This window comes from Carassius auratus, chromosome 24, assembly GCF_003368295.1.
Source record: "Carassius auratus strain Wakin chromosome 24, ASM336829v1, whole genome shotgun sequence".
In the NCBI taxonomy this organism is placed as follows: Eukaryota; Metazoa; Chordata; class Actinopteri; order Cypriniformes; family Cyprinidae; genus Carassius; species Carassius auratus.
In genome coordinates, this window is record NC_039266.1 from 505,506 (window position 1) to 526,598 (window position 21,093).

The 21,093-nt window shown below is 35.5% G+C and overlaps 2 protein-coding genes across 3 annotated transcripts; both read right to left on the minus strand.

The window, feature by feature from the left end:
• Positions 1 to 165: 165 nt before the first annotated feature.
• Positions 166 to 10,448, minus strand: LOC113041902 (GRAM domain-containing protein 1C-like). Of its 2 annotated transcripts, none has more exons than XM_026200480.1 (18): positions 10,325 to 10,448; positions 9,701 to 9,799; positions 9,258 to 9,393; positions 9,069 to 9,169; positions 8,824 to 8,919; positions 8,628 to 8,708; positions 7,173 to 7,297; positions 6,902 to 7,061; positions 6,357 to 6,516; positions 6,113 to 6,259; positions 5,637 to 5,755; positions 4,436 to 4,578; positions 4,224 to 4,327; positions 3,126 to 3,296; positions 2,252 to 2,321; positions 1,559 to 1,678; positions 1,378 to 1,483; positions 166 to 1,142 (listed from the first exon to the last, which is right to left on the minus strand). In XM_026200480.1, the coding sequence occupies exons 1-18, from the start codon at positions 10,358 to 10,360 to the stop codon at positions 1,074 to 1,076; spliced, it is 2,043 nt and encodes a 680-aa protein (XP_026056265.1). In that variant the 5' UTR covers positions 10,361 to 10,448; the 3' UTR covers positions 166 to 1,073. The 2 variants fall into 2 exon arrangements, with proteins under 2 accessions (XP_026056265.1, XP_026056264.1); XM_026200479.1 differs by having other exon boundaries at positions 1,378 to 1,486.
• A 1,358-nt stretch (positions 10,449 to 11,806) lies between these two features.
• On the minus strand, positions 11,807 to 18,115 carry LOC113041903 (V-type proton ATPase catalytic subunit A-like). Its single transcript, XM_026200482.1, has 15 exons — positions 17,994 to 18,115; positions 16,578 to 16,670; positions 16,143 to 16,271; positions 15,822 to 16,036; positions 15,319 to 15,456; positions 15,086 to 15,237; positions 14,433 to 14,595; positions 14,243 to 14,351; positions 14,030 to 14,152; positions 13,831 to 13,945; positions 13,647 to 13,710; positions 13,321 to 13,524; positions 13,127 to 13,221; positions 12,868 to 13,039; positions 11,807 to 12,449 (listed from the first exon to the last, which is right to left on the minus strand). The coding sequence occupies exons 2-15, from the start codon at positions 16,657 to 16,659 to the stop codon at positions 12,357 to 12,359; spliced, it is 1,854 nt and encodes a 617-aa protein (XP_026056267.1). The 5' UTR covers positions 16,660 to 16,670; positions 17,994 to 18,115; the 3' UTR covers positions 11,807 to 12,356.
• Positions 18,116 to 21,093: the final 2,978 nt, after the last annotated feature.

Below are 21,093 nucleotides of genomic sequence, written 5' to 3' on the forward strand. Positions count from 1 at the left end.
TTCAAATTCTTAAAAAAAAAAATTCCTTGACAGAACGTACACGTGATGTGACGTCATAGAGGGCAGACTTTCAACCCCTAAAGAGACTTTAACGTGTTAATTTTCTATCCATTGATTAAGCACTCATGGAAAGAAACAAACAAACTTAAAAAGTAACTCATAAAAATGTAATATTTATTTTAATCTATGTTAGAGACAATTTCATGTGCATGTTGACAACCTCTGTTGATGAATAGTCATAATGTAACAATCTTCTGATATTTGATTTGGATGTTACATGATAAAATCGCGATAAAATATTTAGCTTCACAAACTGAACATTGTAATGCTATGGGAATTTTATTTATAAATATGTTCAGAAGAAATGTTATTAAGAATGTCAGAGAATTTTCAATCTAAACACATCCACCCCTAACATATTTTTTCTGTGAAATAATTAAATGCTTGAGGATTACACATTCTCTTTTGATAAATTACCACACTTTTCCTATTGAAAATAATTTACATGACTGTGTTACAAATGTAGTTCACAGTGACAATACGGTCTCTAAAAGTTGAACAACAAGTGATATTTTAAAGACCAAGAGTGTAAACAATTTAAAACATTTCCGCTCATCCTTTACAGTAAACCTCAGATATTTTGTCTTCTTCCCACAAACCTGTACTCTTAGACACTATCAAAATCCTGATGAACATTCAGAGCTTACAAACATTCTATAATTTCAACAACATTAGTGATCCCTGCTTTAATAAGGTTTTAAGGTGCAATCATTTACAAATTCTTAGAGGTATCTTAGAACAAGATCGTTATCTAAATCAAGACAAAAAGGCCACGACTAAATGTTAGGCAGATCTTTAGAGGCAATGGGCCTGCATCGCCCCCTTTCATAATTAAAGTGAAAACCCTGTGCAACTGCACTGAATCCATTACATCTCTGAGACAAAAAAGCAGAGAAGATGAACATGGCTACGTGTGCCCTGGGGTGACAGTACCTATAGAAACCCTCCTCAACGATGACAGGTCTTATGGGAAAAGTACCCTTGTGTTGTCAGGTCACCAAACTCATTGCCATTTAAAACTGAGAGAAGGATCTGTTGTAGGCCTGAAAGTTCTGCTGAAGCGCCACAAGAGAACTGCGTAGCTGTGAAGAAGAAAACCAGTGAAAATAAACAAAAACATAAGAGACTTCTCAACCAAACAGTATAAAGTATATAGCTAAAGTTTAAACTAACAACATAAGATCAACTTTATCTGGTCAAGAACTGGCAAATTAGATAGGAAGGATCTTCTCACTGATGTGTAATGGTGAACAACCAAAGTTTGTTTTGCATTTGCATGTTTTTGCATGGTGCGTTTAATAAAACACCAAAATATACCTGTTCTAGAAGGTTAATGGAGTCCTGCAGTACTGCCCTCAGTAAATGCGCTTCTTCTTGACTTCTGTGTGGCATACCTTGTCTGGAGCCTAAGTCAGGTGCTAAACTACTGTATATAAAAACATGAAGTCAGTTTTGTTCATAATAATTAACAAAATGTACAATATGAAAGAGCCTTTACCTAGACTCTACTCCCTCCTTCATTCTGTGCTTGGTGTTCAGATACAAACGGTGAGCGACATCTTCCATGGCCCAAAGTTTAAAGAACAGCCCCAAGTTCAGAACCACCAGAACAAAAAGTCTGAGAGGCAAAACAATGTGACATTTAATAAGCATATTATTATTTTAAGTCATATTTCCAAATCATCATTTTAAAAACTGGCAGTTTTTCTTCCATGTTTCACACGGCAGCCATAAGATGCACATATTTATTTTGGAAACAACGCTAAAAGACTATATTCACACAGCAGAGTTTCTATTTTTGCCACTGCAGCACAATGAACATTTTGAGAACATGCACCTTGAACCCATTTATGAATTTGTAATCTTTTGCAAAGTAACAACATATGAAATACACAGTGAAAGTTTATAGGATTGTAGGTTCCAAACACACTTTCCATTCAGTAAATCTGCCTGAATCTAGTTTAATTTTGCAGTCAAAATATGTTTGGTGTAATGTGCTCCCCTTCCTTATGCAAATCAAGAGTATTAACTCTCAACAGGAAAATTCTAATAATCATTTTGATTTAAAAATGTTATGAGGAAAAACTCAATGTAGTAACCAAGTTTTTTTGTCAGTGTCATAGCATTAAGCTTACACAGCCTATTGTATTTATGATGTGTGAAACAAGCTTTAGAGTAAATGATGTCTTACATTAAGCTCATCGCAAATACAATCGAAGTGATGTTCTGTCTGTGTTGTGTGTTCTTTATATCCATGGCACCTGTAATGTAAGATGCAAATCATGCAATGCAAGTCCAATTGTTAAAAGTCAAATTCACAATAGCCCCTTTCACACAAAGACTTTACTGGTAAATTACCTGTAAATTACTGTTAAGAGATCATGTATGAACAATACCTTTTCAAAAATGCTGGTAAATTCATTCTGGCAATTTACCGGTATGAGACATTGTAAAATTACCAGTAAATTGCTGGAATGATGCTGTGTGTGAACACAGAAAGAATATTACTGGCATGAGAACATACAAGGTCAGAACACGGTAACATAAGATGTCTACTCTGTGCCAATAACAAAATTCTTACACAAGAGGACACATTTATTCCACGTGGTGTATTTTGGTTCGAAATCGTGTAATGTGATGTCTTGCTGCATGAATGTGAACGTGTGACACAAAAAGGACAACATCAACAAAAACATTGATTGCATATATACCCCTCCACGATAGTAAACACAACACCAGGAGGCACAGCAGTTTAAGGGGTCATTTCTGGTTAATGATGTCACAGAATTGACCAGTATTTTGAAAAAGATGGAATGTCATTGCCTGTGTGAACATTTTTGTATTTACTTGTAAAGTCGTTCTGGTAATTTTACGGCAATTTACTGGTATTACTGTGTAAAAGGGGCCAATGTTTTCAATGTTTACTTAAATATTATAAAGCAAAGATCAAACACACATTAGTGTGAACAATTTTTGGTGGTTTAATCAGTATTTTAAGCCCACTACCCAGCAGCATAGATATTGGATTCAGAGATAAAAAAAAAAAAATACACATATATTTATACCCATGGTGCCGGCTCTCTGCTGATCAGAGTCTGCGCTGTACTGCTTCCCTGGTTTCATGTGCTCCTGTAGGGTGCGACTGTATGTTCTTCGCCTCCTTCGCAAACCACCCGTCTTTCCAGCATCTCCGCTTCCTTGAGTCAACTCTGCCTCCTCTTCTAGCAGCTCTGCCTCTGAAATGTGCATTATGAGGTAAAGATCATTGAAAAGTGTTTATTTTGGGTAATTTGATCGACTAAGTATCTGGCTTTTGGCAATCCTGTAGTTTAGCAATTAAATGGCCTTGCAGGCAATGGATCTAATTGATGCATTTCACCAATAGGAAACGGACACATCCATGCTGCTAATAACTTTCCCTAGGTACTCTGATCAGGTCACTAATGTTGATTAATCTTCTGATTCCCTAATCCAACATCCCATGGCAGAGAAGCTCTTAGCCAGCTTTTTTTCCCAGTCGATGAGAAAAACGCTGAGCACAATCTGCATTTCTGCTCATTTTAATTGAACTACATTAGTTTTGGGCTATGGCTTTAGACTGTTATTATGTTTTGAGTGGTTTTGCACCGAAGAATATATATCGTACAAACTCAGACTGGGCAACTAGAAAGCAGTGCTACTTACACTTTTATAGGTTTTTAATAATATTAATTAATATTTTGAAAGGGCTTATATTTACATTTTGTTTAATTTTAAAGTTTTAGTTTAGTTTTTAGTGTGTTTTTGATTTCTATATAATTTTTATTATAATTAATTATTTTAGTACATGAAGTTAATGACAAGAAAAAGAGAAGGAAAAATGTTGTCTCTAAGTTTATGTTGTTTTTATATTTTATTTTACTTCACTTAATACTTATTTTATTCACATTTTTATGGTTTTATTTACATTTTATGAAAAACTACATATTACCCTGCAAACTCTTTGAAGAGAAACAATAAACACTTAACGATAATTAGTGAAATCCAATATGTCACGACTTTGTCAAATGGCAAATTTAGTAATGTAGAAATGGCCAAAATCTACAAGCCAAGAAGTGAAACAGAGAAGTGAAGAGGGAAAATAGATAGTTAGGGAAGATACAGATAAATTGCATTATACCAACCAAGGTGTCTAAAGTAGTCTTCCAGGCCACTCCAGGAGTTTTTCGTGATAAAGGATTTAACAAGACCCCAGGGCTGCTTTTTGTATTTGACATCAGTGTAAATCCTGCATGGAGCAATAATGAGTTCAACTATTTACTAAATTGGTCTTACATCAAGAAATCTCAGTGTCACAGTCATATTAAAAGCAGTTAGATATGAGGACACCGCTTACCTGAGTCTGCACTTGTGCTTGGAGTTGCGGATGATACAGTAGCGATTCTGGGTGTAGAAGTAGTCATGGTATGGTACATCGTGTGTGTAAACCTCTGAATCTATCATGTAGTACTGACCTTCCCTTGACTCTTTATATAGGGTCTAAAATACACAAAGAGAAATCAGAAAATATTCCACATACATGCACAGGATGAATTTACACAGCTGCACAATACAGATGTCAGATGTTTGGATTGCTAAATATGGTTCTGTTCAGTTTACTTAGGATTGAAATACACGGCCTTCTTTCAATTTTGGACAAAGGGACTACCTGAAATATTCAAGACTATGACTATAAACAAATTTATTTGCAAATATACAAATGAAATCTTTAAAGACACCAGACAAAGTCTATATATTTACTAGCAATTTTTACAGCCATTAATCAAGGCTATTTATTAAAGTGTTCATATAAGTATTATGCAATCTTATTTAATCCTCTGTACTGCTGTATGTACAAGACAATTTGAGAGTCAATCCTACACATTCATTTTATGAATGTAGACATAGTCATCAGACGGGTCATTACTGCATAAAAAAATCTAATTGATAACATCTTTAAACTGCAATTAGCACAATCATATCAAATAATTGGATGAAGGTGATTTTTTCTAAATGCAGCACACCTACAGTCTTTTTATTGTTAAAAATATTAATTGTTGCATAATATAAACGGAAACAAAAGCCATCTTAATGGTTACATGTTTTTATTTTATTCTAATAAAGCGGAAAGTCCACAATGTACTGTATGTTAAGTTCAGTTTAATTGGTTCTTGCAAACTACTTTATTGTTTCACTGGATTTCACACAAAAACAACTGACAAAGCACAGAAAACTAACCTAGACATAGCGATTTGTCAGATTTCCAAGATAATATTGACAACAACAGGTGTGCTAATATTATTAAAATTATCAAAGGTCCCATCATTTCTCAGAATTCACAGATTCTTGTAATCAACAACCACAGCCCCTTCCTGCTAACTATGTCTCTAACTATCTCCTGTTAAATTTAAATGTGACATAACCAAATACTGCACATTAATAGAAGGTGCAATCAACAAAACACAGCCTTTCCAAAAGGTTTAAATTTTTTTGTATTTTATTGCTACAATTAGTTTGACACACAAGAGATTTTGAAACAAAGCCATAGAGACTCTAACCTGGGTTTCTGTAGCAGTGGAGAACTTGCCAACCAGGGGGTTATTAATGGTGATGGTGTAGTTCAAAGTCCTTTTCATACCTCCAGAGGCCTCCCTTTGCCAAGAGGTAGAGCTTGCACCTGACAAGTAATACACTTTTGTTACTATAAACAGGATGGCAAAATAATCAAATGTAAAAACTAATGCTGGTATTTTTAACTCAAACTAAAATACTATTAAACATTGTTTTGGTAAGTGAAATAGCACTGATATAAATAAATAAATGAAAAACATGAAACTTAGAAATATTGCCTTGGAATGTAACTGAAAATAAATAAACATAACTAAAAGCTAAATCTAAATATAAAATTCTAAAACCACAAAACTACTGAAACCAAATATTAAATAAAAACAAAGGATGAACATCTATATATGAATCAGACTGATTACTGAAGTAGATCATTAATAAGAGAGGTAAAAGGCTAAGAGAAACACACCTATGATCTTCCTGATATCCATAAACCTCCGCACGAAACTAGAATCGGTGAAAAGCAGGTCAAACATCTTCTCAGCACTGATGTGAAAGACCCGGTTCACAAACAGCCTTCCCTGAGACACCGGAGATGCTGTCTCACGTTCTTCCACTACAAGAAATCAATACTGGTGTAAAGAAAATGCATCAACACAGCCATGGAATGAGACACATCCAGACAGACACACACACACACACACACATCTCACCCTCCTCCAGGCTGTCGGATCTGCTGTTATCCGAGAGCTGGTCTTCATTGGCATTTAGATCCAGAGAGAGAGCAGAGCGTTTAGACACTCGTTCAGACCCTGAGTGGTTTAAGGATAGATTTGGACTGCGCTGATGCGATGGGGTACTGAGAGTGCCGTCCTGTTGAGAGTTTAATACATATATCAAGTTCCACACTGCAAAGTGCAAAAAGATTAGACAGGTTGATCATTGATATATTTAATACTTAAATTCACAGTGATTTTGTATATTATTGATAACAATACTTGAATGAAATGTATACAAAATAAATAATTATATTAAATCATTATATATATATATAATTTGTTTTTGTAGTAGGTAATTCAAATGTTTTAAATGTTCATAAAAATGTTAACACTTCTCTGGTAAAATCGTCGCTTACTTTATAGTTTAAAGACTGAAATGTATTGAGATTTTTTTTCCACATGGTGTCACCACACCCTACCAGTCAATACACAAACAATATTGGGAAATATTGCCAACAAAACTATATTTTTCAACGTACCCCTCCATTTGCTGAGAGCATGCTTTGTAGTCCAGCTGAAGACTGTGTGTCATCTCCCTTTGGTGTGGTGGCTTCATGAGGATTTAGTTCCCCTTGGGGAAGACGAAGCGATGTTGGCCTTTCTGGTCTCCCAGTGTTATCCTCTCCACGCATATTCAGACTGCAACAGAGAGATGCGACCTAAGAACCAAGTAACTGATCTCTCAGTTGTCCAAACAGGTGTTACCATGTAAAGATGTGACTTGGGTGTGTGTGCATTTATGTAGTCAACCTGGGCACGGTGGGTGTGACGGTTTCTACTGGTGTTTGAAAGCTTTCCATTTCATCATGACTCAATCCTAATTCATTGCCATAATGCTGCTTAACCATCTGCAACAGCTCCAACTTGGTTAGCTTCTGCAAAACAGGAAACTTACATTGAGCAAAGTACACTCACATGTTTCCGCCCTAGCAGCTGGCACGTTTACCTCTATCTGATCAAAATACAACTTAAAACAAAAAATTCGCTGACGTCTCCTCAAGTTCCCGTACTGATAGTCATCTAAACCAGCAGATAAAACAGTCCTAACCTGCTCCACACCTCACTGACCAGGGAGCAAATCTTATTTGGACAGAAATTGACTTTTCTTCTTCATACCATTTTTATTTATGGTTCCGCGGTCGTAACGATAATTGAAGAAAACGTCGGTTACCATAGAAATAAGGCGTATGTTACAGCGACACGCACTGTAAACGTAAATAGACCATATCAGCGCAGTTACTCAACAATAAGTGACTGAAAAACGCCAATAAAGCCGTATGGAAGCTCAAAAACATTCACGTCGTGTTAAAAAAGCGGCCAAACAATTACACCGAAATGCAAAACATTGTTTCGAGGCCGTCTGACACAGGCACATTTACAAACCAAACTGAAGCGAAAACATTTTATGGTTTCATAAAGCTCTAACTTTTCCCACCTATTTACAATTACATCAAATTTTAAAGAATTAGCACAGTGTATAATACATTCTAAATTATACGCAACCTTATACAGTGGGTAAAGTGTCTCCGTCTGGTCACTTACCTGCTGCACGAGAGTAACCTGCGAGTCGAGCTGAGATCAGGAAGACATGAAAAGCTTTAACCGCGCCGCCTAGTGCTGGGCTATTCATTGCTTTTAACAGGATTTATCTGCTTTATCACATCTCGACACTAATTTTCCTGTTATTTCAGCTCTGCAGTTCCGTGTTTGTGTAAGGAAAAAGTCAGTATTATCTGTTTTCAGATGAAGAAAGCCACGCCTCGGTGGGGTCAATGAACTATACATTCATTCGCTGCATTGTCAAGCGTACCCTACAGATTTAGGCTGTTTACACTTGAGCATATCCCTGACCTTAGGTCTATAGGGTATTGTTATGTCTGTTTTCCTCATATGGTATTAATATATGCTACATTAGTAACCACCCAAGGCTCAAATACAGATAAATAGTTTGTGTTGGCAATAGTGACTAAACACTAAAATGTATAATGGAGAATATGCTGTTTGCTTCTGATATCCCTGCTCCTAATATAAATCTATTTCAGATCATTTCAGAATAGCCTGTTTTACAGTAGAAATGTACAGTCATACACAACCAAGCAGATAGATGTAAACATGTGAAAAATAATGAAATTATCTGTAATGTGAAAACATGTTTGAACAATGTTCGTGAGGCAAAAAAAGAAAAATATTAAAAATAAAGATCACCTTGTCCAGTAGAACATTCTGCCAAAGCCGAAACATACTGAGGTAACTTTTCCCCCTTGCTGAAAATGAGCTGAAGAGAAACTGTGGGAAAATTACAAAATATATATATACTTTTCTTTTCAGAAAAAAAAGAATTTATCCCATACATGGAGCCTATCTTCACAAAAAAAAAAAACCTATGATTTCTGAACTTCACCTTCTTTGAATCAGTACTGATCTGGATGGCATTTGGTATCCATTTCGCTGTCTTCTCACGTGACATTAAGATGATATCCTGCATATTTACTGTGATCTAAAATAAAGTTAGTTTATTGTCATTTTCACAAAGCAGAGTGATGGAATCTATGAAAGAAATTAATAACAAAGTATCTTAGCTATGCTCAAACAGCGGCATTTAAGAGTTACAGTGAATATATAATATAATCTTTCTGTGGAACTCACTTTTGTACCACGAAAAACTTTACTGTAGAAACATAAACAATTCTCTGTAAAATAGATGTGTCCATGTAACAAGATATCCTTTTGGAGAGCACAGGTGTAGTCTAAAGAAAAAAACGGATCATTCAGAAAACATCCAATATACAAATATTGTTGTTTTTTTATCTCTCTGTCTCCCTCTACCAGTCTCACCTGCAATTAGTTTCTCAGACTCTGGCACCTCTTTGAACAACCTCCGAAACTCGTCACTCCTTTGTTTATAACAAGTGTAGAGCAATGTTTCAGGTAACTGAGGTGCTGCTATGCACTGCCCACTGACTTCCTGTACCTGTGAGGTAAAAGCACAGCAATAAATATATAAACATGTTTATACATACAATGTTTGTGAATCTGTGAAGTAGCACTAGCTGCATGCTCCCAGCAACAACAGGTTTCACATGCCCATGAGCTTACTAATATCTCACAACATTTAGCAATCAATGCCATTTGATTAATCTCATCATGATACAGTGTCTGTAATCTTTTGCAGATATCATTTTCCTAAAAGATCATTTCTATAAATTGAAGTAAATACAGTGCTGCCATGTGACTTCTGCCAATTAAATCTTAGTAAAATCGTGCATTTTAATTCTCACCTCTTCTTCCGAGCTCCAATTGCCTTCCCCAGTTTGACTGTTGTCCTGTGTGAGCTCATTGGCTCTCACTTGTTTGGGTGTTTGGGTCATGTCTTTTGCCTGGTGAAGTAAAACATACTGGCTTCTATATCAATTTGTTAAAGGTAACAAATGTTTTTCTCATTGAAAAATAAGTTAGATTGATCTACTGGCTATTAACGAAACCAACAAGCTCAATCTTATTTTATTTGACTCTTCCATAAATATTTTAGAACTTCTTTCTTCAAATTAAAACTTGCAGAATGAATACTTGCAGACATTCTAAACATCTCTCTTGCAAAAAAATAAAAAATAAAAATAAAGCTTATTTTTTCATCAGTTGCACTAAAATCAATGTCTGGTTCCCCAAAGAACCTTTAAAAGAAAAAAAAAATCTTATTGTAAGGAACAGTATAATTATCTAAATAACTTTTTTTTTCACTATAAAAAAATCTTTTAAAAATGCAATATTCCTCACTGGACCACAGATGCTTACCTTGGCAGAAGCATTACAGAATATTAAGAAGAAGAAAAACATGGTAAAGATAAGGAAATACTCATCAAAGGCTTATTCTTATATTTTAGCCTACAAAATAGGCTACTTACCTGAGAAGTTAGTGTTCCGCAAGTTCTGGTTATCATCAACTCCAAACGTCGCAGATGTTCCTAAAGCACGTAAACTTCCGACAGCAGTGATCAGTGTCGCAGGAGTGCTGAGGTGTTGACTGTCTACCAGCTAATGAAGCAACGTGCCATTCACACTTTAGTATCTGCATATTTGACGTATGACACCAAGGAGCCTCCTTCGTTTTTTTTTTTTTTTATTATTATTTATCTAAAATACGTATAACACCTATATCTTATAAAATGACAAAAAATTGACTTTTCAAAGTTGACAAAATATTTATTTTAGACATTTATATTTGTATTATTGCTATATTCATTTCTTAGCTGTACAGTTTGTATTTTTGTTATATTGGCTAATTTATAAAATTAAAGAATACGTAAAATACATACTTTATGTTTATGAACATTTAAGTATATAAACATTTTTGAATTTTCAAATCGCGCTCACTTGAGGGTGGCTAAGCATGTAAACGGCAGACCCCCTCGTAATTTCGATATATAAAACCAGTTTGAAATAATATAAATTGTAGTGATGTATTAAACAAACATAGTGTGTTCTAATCTTTTATAGCGCTCTTGCACAAGTTCAGTCACATAAATTTTATCAAAAGACTACATTTTATTGGTTAATGAGGTTCTGACACTTAAGCCCGGTTTCATAGACAGGGCTTAGCCTAAACCATGATCAGGAAATAGTTCAATTAGGACATTTAAGTAATTTTTATAAACATGCATTAGCAAAATAATAATAATAATAATAATAATAATAATAATAATAATAATAACCTTACTGGTGCACATCTTTAGACAAAACTAAGGCACTGGCATGTTTTAAGATCAGTCAGTGCAAGTTTCTTTCAGTTGAAACAGCTCAGATTTACATTTTAGTCTAGGTTTAAGCCATGTCTGGGAAACCCGGGGTTAAGGTCATATGAGTTTAAGGCTAGATTTATCAATTGCATTTAATATAATGTGTAACAAGATCAAGTCAAATAACCCGATCATAGGCACAAGTTAGTTATGCCAGTTTATGCAACACATGGAGACAATACTAGAAAGTGTTAGAACTGTATGGACTATAGAAACCAGGGCAGCGAACTAGATTTGCCACATTCCAGTTTCAAGAAGAGAAAATGCAGTAAGACCAGTTACACATATTCATTTATATTCACACATTAGATTGCATTAAAATGCAGACTTGGATGAACATGATAATCAACCTCTGAGAACAAACCAAACTTAAAGGGTGAGAAATGGAAGGAAGGTGTAAGATTGACCCATCAAGTGTTTGGATGAATAGTAGGCTACAGATGCAGGTAGATACTAAATCAGAGATATTCTTACCTTAAAAGCTAAAATGGATGTACATTTTTGACAACCTATGTATTACCCTATAAATTTGGGTACCATTTTTTGCCATTTTATGCAATACCCCAGAACACATCCACTTGTCATTCACAATACTGGTGAATTCATCAGTATTTATTTCTATTTTTCCAGGACTCATGTGAGCAATGAAGAGGAAGGGTTCCTCAAAGAAATATACAGGACAATACTGCAATAAACATCCATACCAAAAAACAACACAAGAAATATGCTGGCAACCATTAAAACTGTAAATATTCCTGCAGTAAATATAGTGAATCTCTGAAGTCATGTCTTCCAGTCTTCTGTACAGATAAAAATAGAACAATAATTACATCAAGTTATTTAATAACATCCATAGAGAGGATGATCTTTCAAATATAAACTGAAGCAGAGGCTTTGAAGAGGATCACACAGATTGCACATATACACAAATGCACGCGCACACACACAAACAAACAAACAAAGGTATTTTGAGGTCCCCTTAAGAACACTAGAGCATCTACACCACCACAAGATGAACAAAAATGAGGGAAATGTATAAGACAGCCTTAAGACAAAGGAAAAGGACATTTTATGTGTGTGTGTAAAGGGGGATGTGGGTTCCTGCTGCCCTGCCCTGAGAATGATGGCTAGGGACAGACACTTAGTCTTCCAGTGTTCGGAAGGAGTTCTGCATGTCTTCATGGAGCTGAGCGTAATCAGCTTTGATCTTCTCCTCACCCTCTTTTACTGGGTCCTGAAATAATATGACAACTTCTTTAATTGCTAAAATAAAACAAGATAAGTATAATTACGGAATACAATGATTTCAATTAGTTGAAAGAAACCATTTTCTAAATGAATGCATGTTTTTCTGTTTTACAAGCAATTACAATATTTGCATAGCTTTAATGAACAATGAAATTTATTTTTCAAATGTGTAAGGCTTTTCAAATACTCCCAGTCAACAAACAGAATACTTATAACTGGAAGCATGTTAAACATTACTAATTGAATGTGATTAAATGTGATGTGATTAAATTACATCAAATAATTTGTTAAAACAATTTTATTAAAGTGGCTTATAGTCTACTGGTTTAGACATAATCAAGGCATGATACATTTTATCATGGGAGACTAAAACACAAACAATGTTTACATCCCACAATGTGTACCTTGAATTTCATGGAACTGATCCTGTAGAGAATTTCGCCCATGTGTTCCCGGATCATGGCCCAGGTGATCTTATTGTCGGTCTGTGCAGTGGTCTCTACGGCATGACGTGCCATATCATAGAACGCAATCATGTTGGACAAGATACCCACTGTCTTATAGAACGGACAAAACCTGAAAATGACAAATTGAGCATTTCAGATCCATACAGTCACATGTCATTTGACAAAGCAGTTGAATGATCCTCAATCAGTTTAACACCTGTCATAGGGTGTGTATCCATTTTGCTGCAGGAAATCATCTTTGATTAATTTGGCAACCTCCAGCGTGATCTTATCCGTTTCAGCCAAAGATGCCTAAAATAATAAATGTGTTTTACAGCTGAAAGTACCTGTAATAATACCCCAAAAAGTGATGTATACAAACAGTAAATATGAATGAACCCACAAACCCACCTTCCCCACAAGCTGCACAATCTCAGCCAAGTCTTCCTCTTCCTGCAGGATCTCTTTGGCTTTGGTACGCAGTGGCACAAATTCAGAGTAGTGCTTGTCGTAGTACTCGTCCAGTGCTCGTGTGTACTTACTGTAACTGATGAGCCAGTTCACTGAAGGGAAGTGCTTTCTCTGAGCCAGCTTTTTATCCAGACCCCAAAACACCTGGGAGTGAGAAAGAATGGAAGGATTACAATAACCCTTTATTTCTGCAAGAAGAACATATAATTTTATTATGCTATGAGCCAGTGTATTAAACCTGCTGTTTGAAGGAAATCTACACTTACTTGTACAATACCAAGAGTAGCAGACGTCACAGGATCTGAGAAATCACCACCAGGGGGAGACACACTGCAGTTACAAAAAAAAAAGCTTCAGTGAGTCTGCAGACAATGCAGTGACAATATCAGTCATTAATAATAAACCAAAACTTTACCAAAGCAAATGATTGAGTCCAACAGATCTACTTACGCTCCCACAATGCTCACACTGCCCTCTCTCTCTGGGTTACCAAGACATTTAACTCGACCAGCACGCTCATAAAACGAAGCCAGACGTGCTCCAAGATAGGCAGGATAACCGCTATCTGTGAACACAAGCACATATTTAGTTTATCATTTCTAGTTTATAATATTTGCTGTCTTGACTGAGATGGTCAGGGTACACGTACCAGCAGGCATCTCAGCCAGACGACCGGAGATCTCCCTCAGAGCTTCTGCCCACCGAGAGGTGGAGTCAGCCATCATGCTCACATTGTAGCCCATGTCCCTGAAATACTCGGACAGCGTGATTCCTGGACAGAATAGACAGCCATTAATGGTGACAACACAGCTGCTGGGTTTTAAAGCACACACATTATTTTTGCATCGAATGTTCAATAAACCTGTGTAAATGGAAGCTTCTCTGGCAGCCACAGGCATGTTGGATGTGTTGGCAACCAAGGCTGTTCTCTTCATGATGCTCTCTACTTTCCCATCCACCTCCATGGTGAGCTATAGGGCAAGAGAACTGTCAATCACCCTGCCATCTATTACAGTGTTTTTGCCGTTGCATACAATGACAGCGCTATTCACCTCAGGGAAATCTCGGAGTACTTCAGACATCTCGTTACCACGCTCTCCACAGCCGACGTAGATGATGACATCACTGTTGGAGTACTTGGACAGGGACTGAGAGATCACAGTTTTACCACAACCGAAAGCACCGGGGATGGCAGTGGTCCCTCCCTGCACACACCTGTTAAATCAAACAGTGAGAGTCAAAAGATCTGTTAAACTACCAAACATCAAAGGTTTGGGATTTATTTATCAAGCAATGAATAATTTTATTCAGAAAAAAAATGAAAACTGTTGTATTTTTATCAAACGGTTGTAATATTTCACAATACTACTTTTTTTTATTTTTTATTTTTGATCAAATAAATGCAGCCTTGAGGACTATTAGAGATTTCTTTCAAAAACACTAAAATGACCCCATATCTTTATTGTTTACAATATCCACTTTCAAAATACTACATTCTTTTCTTATAATTATTTAAACCAAATATTGTGATGTTTAAGAAAATCCTCTATTATTATTTTAAAAATCCTTTGTGGAAAATTAAGCTTTTAAAATGCATGATTTGTCCATTATGTGTCATCTGAACATGAATCAAATTTTTATGTATATTAGTTTTAACTTATATTCTAAAATTTCCTATGGAATGATTTCAGACAGCGTGACTCACGGAAAGAGGGCGTCCAGTACCCGTTGTCCAGTCAGCAGAGGGTGATTTGCAGGAAGTTTCTCGGTGACTGGCCGAACCTGACGCACTGGCCACACTTGCACCATGGTGTACTTCTCTTTTACCCCCTCAAACTCCAACTCCAACACCACATCCTGACAAATACACATTCACATCGACTTCTTTTACACAGTAATTATCATTTTACAAAAAGATGTACATTTTATTATCCTCACCGAGACATCATAGTTTCCATTTGGTGCTACATATGTGACAGTTCCTCTGCTTCTTGGTGGTAACATTATTTTGTGTTTAATAAGAGAGTTTTCAAACACCGTACCATATATATCACCTCCAGTGATGTGACTGCCAACCTGGACACAGAAACAACAGCTTAAAACCATTCAATCATCTGATTACTCACCAGTGGAGTTTCTTTAAAAGAGGTTATATATTTGGGTTATATGCAGAGTTGTAGGTGCTACACACAGCCAGGAACAGCACAAACTGTGTTTTTGCTAAGATTTCATATTATAATGATCTTTTTAAATTGCAAAAAAATTTGATACTCATGATGTGACCCCTTAAAGTTACTAAAAGATTTGCCTTCTTGGAACCTGTAAGGATGTTAAATCATAACCAAAAAAAAAAAAAAAACAGCACAACTATCATAACAAAAACTGAACTTGTCAAACACCAATAATTTATTATCTTAACTTAAAACGAATCTTTCACTTACTCGCATGCTCTTGCATGGAGAGAACTCCCATTTCAGATCACGGTTAAGGGCGCCAATATTGACTCCTCTAGGAATGTAGATACTTTGGGTGAGGTCATTGATGTCTTTGAGGGGACGCTGAATACCATCAAAGATGGAGCCCATGATTCCTGGTCCTAACTCAACAGAGAGGGGCTTCCCTGTGCGCAGGACAGGGTCACCAACCGACACACCAGCTGACGAAAGCTCAGGAAAACTACAATACTACTGAACAGATTCTACGCATTGTGTACGACATAAACCACACAAAATATGTCCTGTACTACGGTAAGAATAGGATACATGTCTCTTCATAGACCTGAATGGTGGCCATGTCACCCTCCAGTCTAATGATCTCTCCCACAAGCTCACTGTGGCCCACTCGCACCAGCTCATACATGGCAGCTCCTGCCATACTGGAGGCCGTCACCACTATAACACAGTTAGTGAGTCAGTAATGTGATTATCAAAAATTACTTGTGAACATTTAAAGTTATTTTTTATTTTATATTTACTTAGCTATTGTTCAACTTTAACTATTCTATTCTATTATATATAATAAATATATTATATATATACATATACATATAAATTAAATTAAATTAAATTAAATTAAATTAAATTAAATTAAATTAAATTAAATTAAATTAAATTAAATTAAATAATCAGAACAATTCAAAATAATAAAATAAAATAATAAAATCAGATAAAAACGATGACATCTGAATTCCTACTAACCAGGTCCAGATACGCCATGCACATATCCGAATTGTCCCTCCCGCTCTTCATCTCGGATCTTGGGAAGCTTGGAGAAGTCCATTTTAAATGTGTCTAATACAAAATGAAGCAAAGCAACAACAACCACCTTACTTTCTATACTTATTTCTACACTTCTGAACATTCTGCTCATTTACACAAACTGCTTATTATTGTGATTCATTTTATATATTAATATATATTAAATACATTTTAAAAAATAATAAATGTGTTTAATGTACTACTTTTCAGTTATCATGTTTCCTTTTATATGTTTATGTCAGAATGATTTGCAGTAGTTACAATAGCAATTTCCAGGCCAGGAGGTTGTGTATTGTGTAAAAAGTCCATGTATATTTATACAACATTTATATGTACTCTAGGACAAACATGAAACACAGTCACATGACCAAGGGCACATGACCCTGACTGTAAAACAGAAGTTGGAAAAAACAGACAGTTGAGCAAATCTGGAAAAACTGTTTTGTAGTCGCCATTTATGACAGAACAAACTCTTTTTAGTTGAGAACCAGTCAATGTTCTGTAAAAACAATGCATGACACCGACACCTAAATTCATAAAAATATTTATAATATTTCTTGTTATTCCTCAAGAACCTCAAAAGGAAGCAGTCTAATTTGCAGTTTTTTTTTTGAATTTATAATCACATGATGATCCTATGATATCAGGGATTACTGGGGACGAATGGTCTAAACTGGTATGAAACATGTTCCGATCAGTTTTCTGTCAGTACAGAACAAAACTGTACTGACATGTGGTCTGTTGACCTAGTATGCTGTTGTTAATTGGAAAACAGCAGGCAGCGCTTGTGTGTCAAAACCTAGTAAGCTTACGGATAGACATCAAATTTCACAGTGCATACATATTCTCCAGATGTTCTCAAAGATCGTTTAATGATTGCAGCTGTTGTGTACACTGGATATCGAGCAGCACAGAGAAAATGCTGATAGAATTTGACCTTTGCCGAAAATCGAAGGTATTTTTGTCTCCCATTAATTAAAGTGAGTAATGTGATCCATCTTATGTGTTCCTGAACATTTGAAATTATTACATAGATAATATAACGTTACTGAAATTATCCAGCAATCTGTTTAGCATCCAAGTGGGTTAATATTCTCAGTGATGCACATGTAACGTTATTAATGTTAACGACTGCAATGAGCTGCATGCAGGAGGCAAATGAGAAATGATTCAGCGACACAGCACACAATGTACATCAGTAAAATTAAGTCTTATATGACTGTTAAAGAAAAAAATATATAAAGAAAATCTGAGAAAATCATATTTTCTGTTTGATTAGCCTTACAAGTACACTTCTGCAAACAGTGGTCTCAGCGTGAAAAAAAAAATATTATCGTTTAAAAAATGTGTCAATACCTCAGATAATGAGACAGTCCTGTGTCCAGATGCTTTGGTCAGATGAGACGTGAAGAAGAACAAGAAAAGTCAGCTGACTTCATTCAGTCGTCTGTTGTCGTCACAGCACGTCATCTCTCTGCAGAAAACTCTCTATCGCTCCCTACTGTGTGAAGAAAACAGTGTTACTTCTGTGATTTACCGTTGCTTTGTACATTGTAATATATAAATAGTAATTAAATATAATTATAAAATAAATATAATTAAAATTGAATGGTAGCTCAATTTCTGATGTATAATGCTTGGGTTTAAGTGGACATATGACAGCAAAAATTCTATTTAAAACAAAAATATGAGTTTTCAAGTGTGCTGGAGTTATGGTTTTTTCACTCAAAAGGGCCACTGCTTCTCATGTAGTGTAGAAGAGTAGACCATTTGTGGCAGCAATAAAATAAGTAAATCTTTATTTGACCCTCTAACTTTAACACTCACTATTCTAATTCTATTCTTTAAAAAATCTAACTACCTTTCTAATCTTTTTGTATTCTATTTTCTTTCTATTTATTATGCAAATGTGTGTGTGTGTGTGTGTGTGTGTATATATGCATTACATTAAATGTAAATGTAAATGTAAATGTAATGTAAGTACATTGTATATAGGCCTACTTATGGATTCAAATAAAATTTTAAAAAAGTGATAATTTTCCATCTTAATATTATGTGACGCGTTTGAGTTGTTAAACTAGACAATACCCTCTCGGATTATAACATGCCTCAAAAATATGAATACAAGGAATTATACTACTAACCATTTTCTTCACCACTGTTAAAGATACCTGAATGATGTCATTTCTAGTAAATTATGTCACATTGAGTGGAGTCTAAAATGTGTTTAGAATGATTAGTGTGATTAGACAGAGTTGAGTTCAGACTGAGGGACATGACTTTGAAATCTGATATACATATACTTTTTTTTTTTTTTTACTAGAAAGGAGCACAAATAAATGATTACATTGTTGCCATAATTCACAGACGCTATGCACATTTTGTTAATAATTTTCTAAGTACAACCTCAGTTAAGGGCCTCAGGGACATGACAATATGTTTGGTATTTAACATAATTTTATGCTAAAAAATATTAAAATGCAATAATTATTTTTATTCATTATAATGGTCATCCTAAAGTTTAGTTAAAACCTTCTAACAATTTATTTTCAACTTCAGAAACTCTGGGGGGACTAAAATATTACAGAATCCCGGGAATGACCTAATGTTAATTTATGATTTGTATGTTTGTCTAATCAAACACACCTGACTCAGTGTCTTCAGCTTATTTGTAGAGACTCCGAGACAATATATAGGTGTGTCATATTCAAAACCCAAAGTATTTGGGAGGCTCAAACAGGTTTCATGCTCCTGCTGGTGTGTTCTCAACCTTCTTATTTTGTAAAACTATCTCTTTCAATTTGAAGACTTAAAGGCAACGAGGATGAAATGACGTCCACAATGTGTAAGTATTAATAAATAAATCTGTTGAGTATAATTTGCTAAATTTAGAATTTTATTTTGGTAGTGTGCTTGTTTTATTGATTGTGTGTTTATTTTGTGCTCTCGCTGGCTTTGTCTAGACTTGAAACAAAATCATGTGAAAAACAGCGAGTCGCTGGTCAAAGTGGCTGTTTGAAAGTCTCAAAAATAGCAACAACAAGGAAAACAATCACAGTCTGAAAGCTATCATTTCAAAATGTTTCCTGGTAACTATCACCTTTCAGTTTTAATAACCTACTACATCATTGAAGTTGATTTTTTGCTCACACTAATACAGTTATAACACATACACATGCAGTTATGACAAAAACATTCTTTTCTGGGTGTTTTACATTAGGGGTTAATAGGCGGAGAAGTCTACATGTTGAACATCCAAACAGTAAGTCAAATTAATTCATCTAAATAATGTATCATTACACTTATGTTTAAATATTTTGTACTTGATATTTTCAAAATATTATTATTTTGTTAGTATTGTGTGAAATATGTCTGTACATTTATTATTATGTTTAAAATGCAAAACTCTTTTCTCAATCAGTCCTGTGTTTTTTTTTTTATGTATGTTCATTTTGACATCATTGCTGATGCTGCATATTTAATTGAGATTTTTCAATGATGATTGCTACAGTGCTTTTGCATTGCATAATGTGTGTGTTGTGTGTGTTTGTTCTGTGCTAAAGTGAGTGAGCTGAGGATCGTCTTGCTGGGGAAAGATGCACTGGCAAACAACAGAGTTAGAAACAGTATCCTGCTAATATACAATAGTGAAGCACCTTCAGCTGATGTAGAGCAGCGCACAGAGAGAGTTAGAGAACAGCCGGTGGACAGACCCATCACCGTCATCAACGATCCTTATCTTCTACAGCCAGACCTCTATCACATTCAAATTGCTAAGAGAGTGAAAGAGTGTGTGTATCTGTCTGATCCAGGACCTCATGCGATTATACTTGTACTGCAGCATAGTGACTTTAGTGAGCATGACATGCGAAGAGTAAATTATGTACTGAAACAGTTCAGTGACAGGGCAATTAAACGCACAATAGTATTAACTACTGATAAAGAGACTCTGACCTCCTCGCTGGCTTCGGCTGTGCTAAAGAATAAAGTTATGCATCAGTTAATAAAGGAGTGTGGAGGAGGACATCTCCAGTTTGATCAAAGGCAACCAGAATTTTACTCTGAGATCATTCAAAGAGTAGAGAAGATGAAGGATGAATATGAAGCGTTTCTCAAATGTGAGGTATTTGATGATGCAGAAGAAGGAATCAGTGCATCAGTGCTCAGAGCGGAAGAGGAGGAAGAAGGAAATAAAAAGGGAAATGATGGTGGAGGATTTCTACAGTTTTTCTGTAAGTATCAGAATCACTTTAGTGTATGCACATTACCAATTGTTAACTTATATACAGGGAAGTCGTGGCCTAATTGTTAGAGAGTCGGACTCCCAATCAAAGGGTTGTGGGTTCGAGTCTCGGGCCGGCAGGAATTGTGGGTGGGGGGAGTGCATGTACAGTTCTCTCTCCACCTTCAGTACCACGACTGAGGTGCCCTTGAGCAAGGCATCGAACCCCCAACT

Bases quoted from the DNA above. Each gene is read 5' to 3' on its own strand.
- LOC113041903 (XM_026200482.1), bottom strand. From the start codon at position 16,659: ATGGACTTCTCCAAGCTTCCCAAGATCCGAGATGAAGAGCGGGAGGGA. The intron at 15,457-15,821 runs GTAAGTGAAAGA...TTCTGTGTCCAG, and splicing joins CTCCATGCAAGAGCATGCGA to GTTGGCAGTCACATCACTGG. The intron at 14,352-14,432 runs GTGAATAGCGCT...CTTGCCCTATAG, and splicing joins TACTCCGAGATTTCCCTGAG to CTCACCATGGAGGTGGATGG.
- LOC113041902 (XM_026200479.1), bottom strand. From the start codon at position 10,360: ATGATAACCAGAACTTGCGGAACACTAACTTCTCAG. The intron at 9,800-10,324 runs GTAAGTAGCCTA...TTACTTCACCAG, and splicing joins GCGGAACACTAACTTCTCAG to GCAAAAGACATGACCCAAAC. The intron at 2,322-3,125 runs GTATAAATATAT...CTTACATTACAG, and splicing joins GCAGAGAGCCGGCACCATGG to GTGCCATGGATATAAAGAAC.